General features: G+C 31.7%; 1 protein-coding gene across 3 annotated transcripts in view; it reads left to right on the top strand.

The window, feature by feature from the left end:
* Positions 1–3,594, top strand: part of LOC107463082 (3-oxo-Delta(4,5)-steroid 5-beta-reductase) — a 29,794-nt gene extending 26,200 nt beyond the window's left edge. Inside the window, exon 3 of one of the 3 annotated variants that reach the window (XM_052257808.1) lies at positions 3,419–3,594. In XM_052257808.1, coding sequence (XP_052113768.1) covers positions 3,419–3,476 — 58 coding nt within the window. In that variant the 3' untranslated portion in view covers positions 3,477–3,594. Of the gene's footprint in view, positions 1–2,273 lie in introns of those variants that run through there. The other 2 variants (XM_052257807.1, XM_016081819.3) reach the window with 2 other exon arrangements.
* Positions 3,595–5,549: the final 1,955 nt, after the last annotated feature.

The raw sequence follows: 5,549 nt of genomic DNA, 5'->3' as shown, positions 1-5,549 counted from the left end.
ATTTATACTTTTTTTTCTTACTTTCTTTTTAAAATAATTTAAATTTTACATATTTTTAATTTAATTTTAACATGATATCAGATTAAAGACTTTATACATATGTTTAATTATATATTATAATTAAAATATTTTTTCATATTTCGTCTTTTAGTTTAATTATTTTACTCTATTTTATTACTCAGGATCTTTGCTTTTGAAATAAAAACTTATTTAAACATCGTATAGATATAAATTATTTGTTAATAAGTATTCTAATAATTGTTTAACGAAAATAAATTATTGATAAAAAAATAAGATCTTTTTTTTATTTTTTAGTTATATTTAAATGTAAGTTTCAAAAAGAGACTTGAGGGATAAAAAATAATTTAACTATCACTAGATTAGACTTTTTTTAATTATATATTATGTTTTTTAAATTATATTACATAATCATATATTATATTTTTAATTAATATATAATTTAAAATATTTAATTAAATATTATTTTATATTTAATTTAATTTTATTACTATTTTATGTTCACTTTCTTTTAAATTAATTGTCTTTTTAATTGTACAAAATTATTAAAATAAATATTAAATTTTATTAAACATTTATAAAAATAAACAAAAATATTTTTATCAATCATATAGTATTTACTTTTTTAATTTATAGATGTTCAATAAAATTTAATATTTATTTTTTATATAATTAAAAATGATTAATTTAAAAAAGAGTGAATATAAAATAAAAAGTTTAAATAAATATAAAAGTAATATATAATCGAATGTTTTAAATTATATATTTTAATTAAAAATATAATATATGGTTATGTAATATAGTTAAAAAAAACGTAATATATAACAACAAATAGCATGTCTTAGTAGTGATCAAGTTGTTTCTCATCCCTTAAATTCTCTATTAGAATCCAATTCAGCATGATGACATAAACACTATAATGTTGAAGATAATTATATTTCTTAAGGTGTAAAAAATGAGATTAAGTAAGTGTTGAGAGTTTGAAATTCGTCTTGTGTATACAGTTATTCATTGGCAACGACAAACACAAACTCTTAAATAGAGTTCACATCCGTGACAGATTAGTCATTGACTTGTCAGATTAAAAGATACCGTGAATAACTAAAAAAAATAAAATTAAAAAAATATAAAAATGTTAAGATTATAAAAAAAACAAGAAAGGTTTATATAAGGATTATTTTGATCAATTTTGTCATGTAATTTCTATATATATTTTTTTCTAGTTATATTTTAAAAAAATAAATAATTCTCCTTTAACAAGTAAAAAAAAGCTATCCAAACCATCAATAAAAAATATAAAATAATGTCTAATTTTAATTTATTTTTATTCGTTTTTTCCTACGTGTTTCATTATTACTTGCAAATAAATATAACAAAGCAAAAGAAATTAAGAAAATATTTATCGGAGTTGTACTAAAAAAAACATTAAATAAAAAAATATTCATTCACAGAACCTTTCTTTCATACTTCGAGTAACAATGCACATGGCTGCTATTAATAAAGAATATAGGCCAACAAATTAATAAATTGCTTTAATTATAAGAGACTCGTTTGCTATTAGAAAATATTTTGGGCTACACTATAAACATACATAAATGCTGTACGGTTGCAATATTGGCCACAAAATAGGAATCTTATCAATAGGTCTTTAAAGAATCATAAAATTCTTTCCCCACCATAGCCAATTCCCTAGAAACATGGCTACCTCTTTTGTGGCAGGCAATGCAACACAAAAGATATGTTTAATTATTATTTGTCAGTTTTAATAATTTTTATTGATTTAATTTAATTTATATTTATTATATCTTCTAAATATTTATTACAAAGTCAATAAATTATAACTCAAATAGTTAAATAATGTAATCTTCATATTTTTATTTTTATGTATTCGAATTTTACTCTTAATTAAAAAAAATATCTATTAAAAATTATTAATAAATATTATAACCATAAAAAGAAAAATTATTTGCTCTAATAATTTAATGAAAAATATGTGTATCTTTGTCTTATAACTTTAAAGATATTCAATGTACAATTTTTTTTTGTTGCTTACGGTATCTTCCAATCCAATCCGACAAGTTAAGAATTAATCTGTCGTGGATCTGAACTCTATTTAAGGATTTGTTGTTAGCCAATAAATTATTGCAAAAACAAGACGAGATTCGAAACTCAACACTTACTTAAGCAGAAGAATGAACTGACTATTCGACCGACCTAACTTGGTTTATATATAGAGGGTGAGAGAGAGTAATTTCAGCATATCAGCTTCAGATATACTAATACTAGTAAACAATTAAACATCAATAATTCACTTCCTTTGTATTCAGAGAATGGAGAACCAACATTATGTAGCGCTTATAGTTGGAGTCACAGGTATGGTTGGGTTTAACATAGCCCAAGCCTTGAAGAAGCCCGACTGCAAGGGAGGCCCATGGAAGGTTTACGGAGCAGCCCGCCGTCCCCCGCCCGCCACCTGGTTTCCTGCTTCCATCGTGGATGATTTCATCAGCTTCGATGCCGTCGATGCCGTCACCACACAAGCCAGCCTCTCCCCCATAGCCCACGAGGTCACACACCTCTTCTGGGTGGCTCTTCACTTTCAGGAAGACGAAGAAGCCAACATTGCCACCAACAAAGCCATGCTCCACAACGTTCTCACCACACTCAAATCTTCCCCTTCTTCCCGCCTCACCCACGTAACCCTCCAAACCGGGACAAAACACTACATGGGCCCAATTTTTGACCCGGCCCGGTCCACTCAACTCTTGAGCCATGATCCCCCGTTTCACGAGGACATGCCCCGGCTACCATACCCGAACTTCTACTACGCTCAGGAGGATCTCCTTGCGTCCCACGCGCCTTCTCTGACGTACTCCGTTCACCGCTCCTCCATCATAATCGGCGCGTCTTCAAGGAGTGCAATCAACACGCTGGTTATGCTTGGGGCTTATGCCGCGGTTTGCCGCCACCTTAGGTTGCCGTTTCGTTACCCGGGAACACGGTACACGTGGGACCATTTTTGCGACATGACAGACTCGGAGGTGTTAGCGCAGCAGCACGTGTGGGCAGCGGTTACGGACAAGGCCAAGAATCAAGCGTTCAATTGCACGAATGATGACTTGTTTACGTGGAAGAGAATGTGGAAACTGCTGAGTGAGGTGTTTGATGTTGAGTTTGTTGGGTTTGATGAGAATGATGAAGATAGGGTTGATTTGGTGGAGTTTATGAGAGACAAAGACGAGATTTGGGATGAGATTGTGGAAAAGTATGGACTTGTGAAGACTAAGCTAAAGGAGTTTGCATATTTTGAAGCCTTGAAAGTCGTCTTACATTTTGATTTTCAACATGTGTCTAGCATGAATAAAAGTAAGGAATATGGTTTCTTTGGTCACGCCAACACCTTCAAAAGGGTCACATTCTGGGTTCACAAACTGCGTTTCATGAAGATCATACCCTAGCTATAGTAATATAGATATCTTATTATTCTATTGTTATGGTGAAAATAAAGTGCAACAAGCTAGGGGATTCCCTTTATTCCAGCAATTAAAATACAACTATGTGATGAACTTTAATCAACTATTGAAAGCATATCCAGGTATTGTATTACAATCTTATTTAGTTGAATGAATATGATACATATTTATTAGATTGAATTTTTAGTAGAAATGGACCAAAATTTATTCTTTTTTTTCTTCTCATTTTGTTGATTTTATTCCTTTCAAAAAAGTAAAACAAGAATAACTATAAGAAAATAAAATAAGAAAGAGAAGATGAAGAAAAAAATGAAAAAAGAAGACAAAGTAGAAGATGAGAAGGAGGGGGAAGAAAATTTTGAATTATGTGCATCGTATTTAAATTCATAACGCACTTAAATTCCTTAATAATGACGATATACAAATAAACTCAGTTTAAAACAAATTCAGAAGACCAGAATATATCGAAATTAAATTCATAATGCTCCGAAATCACAATATACAAACAAATTTGGTTCAAAATAAGGAGAGACTAAGTGCACCTTATTTAAATCCAAAATGCACCAAAATTACTTAATGATGACGGGTTTGCGAGAAATGATCCAATAATTTAATCTGGATCGAATCGTAGTTGAATTTGTTTAATTAATATACAATAAAATTATTAAAAATTTAATATACAATTTTAAATATTTAAATTTAATTATTTCTAAACTAATAAAATTTCAAATTTTATCGTGTCACAAAATAATTTATTCATATTTTATCATTAAAAATTCACAATAAAATATTTTTAATTAATTTATAAGCTCTAATCAAGCTCAATTGCTTGACAATCAAGATAAGCACTTCAAGAGAATCATATCACAATTGTTATGAGCACAAGAAAGAAGAAAGAAATTATTATTATATAAAAAATAAAGAAAAGAATTAAAAGACTTAGAATTGATAATAGAATTATTAAGAATTAATACACACCCATAATATTATTTTGAATTAAAAACTGAAATAGAATATCTAACTAATCAATAATCTAATTGTTCTTCTTTTACTCTTCTTTGAACCGAATCTTGTTCTATTACATTTACATTGTATCTTTAATACTAATCAAGTATTTAACAAAAAAGTTCAAAATTCAAAAAATTTTTAACATCCAAAGTTAGAGAAAACTGTTCGGTATGTCGGGTACCGGATAGTTCGGAGGAATTCTCAGGTTGATAGGTGGAGTGTGGTCTGGAATCGAGTCGCGAGGGTGAAGCTGGAGTAACCGACGTCCCGAGTTCTTCGTGTGGAGGGGGTGTCACCAGCAAAGACACTCCAACGCTCTAGTTAGTTGAGTGTGCATGCGAAAAAGGGATAAAGTGATGTGTGTCATACTTTGGGGGAGGGGTAGGACCCTCCCCATATATACTGTGTCAGAAGTGGGTCCCACAAGAGAAGACCCACCTTTCTCGAAGCTTCCTTATACAGCTGTAGTGATGAGCTGCCTGACAAACCCCATTTTGAGGATTTATCTTGTGCTAATTTCAAAGGATTTATCAATGATTTCACACATTTTCTGCATGAAAATACAAGGACTTGCATTCCTTTCCCAGTCTTGTCTCATGAAGGAAAACATGCTTATTTTGCACTAAAATTGATACCTCTCTAATCTCCCCTTGATGCCATTCGATGTCGTGACCTGTGTGCTAAGTGGTTTCAGGGTATAGAGTAGGAATGGACAGGAAAAGAGAAGGAAGACGGGTACAAGGAAAGGAAGCATGAGAATTGAAGCTTTGGAAATTTCCGCAAGGGCGCGTGCGCGCACCTGACGCGCCCGCGCGGATAAGAGCAATGTGAAGCCGAGACTACGAGCCAAGCCACGAGCCGGCTTGAGTAGCGGCTAAGCCAGGATCCTCATGGACGCGTACGCGTGCACTCCGCTTCCACGCATACTCCTGAGCCAAATCCAGGGCGCGCACGCGTACCTTGCGCTTACGCGCCGATGTGCGAAGATGATTTCTTAAAAAGTCACGTGACTTAGGCGTGGAGTTGGTTAGAGGTCCTAACTTTTGAGGA

This window comes from Arachis duranensis, chromosome 1, assembly GCF_000817695.3.
Source record: "Arachis duranensis cultivar V14167 chromosome 1, aradu.V14167.gnm2.J7QH, whole genome shotgun sequence".
In the NCBI taxonomy this organism is placed as follows: domain Eukaryota; kingdom Viridiplantae; phylum Streptophyta; class Magnoliopsida; order Fabales; family Fabaceae; genus Arachis; species Arachis duranensis.
Note: the sequence above shows the minus strand (reverse complement) of the source record. Positions and strands in the feature narration are given on the sequence as shown.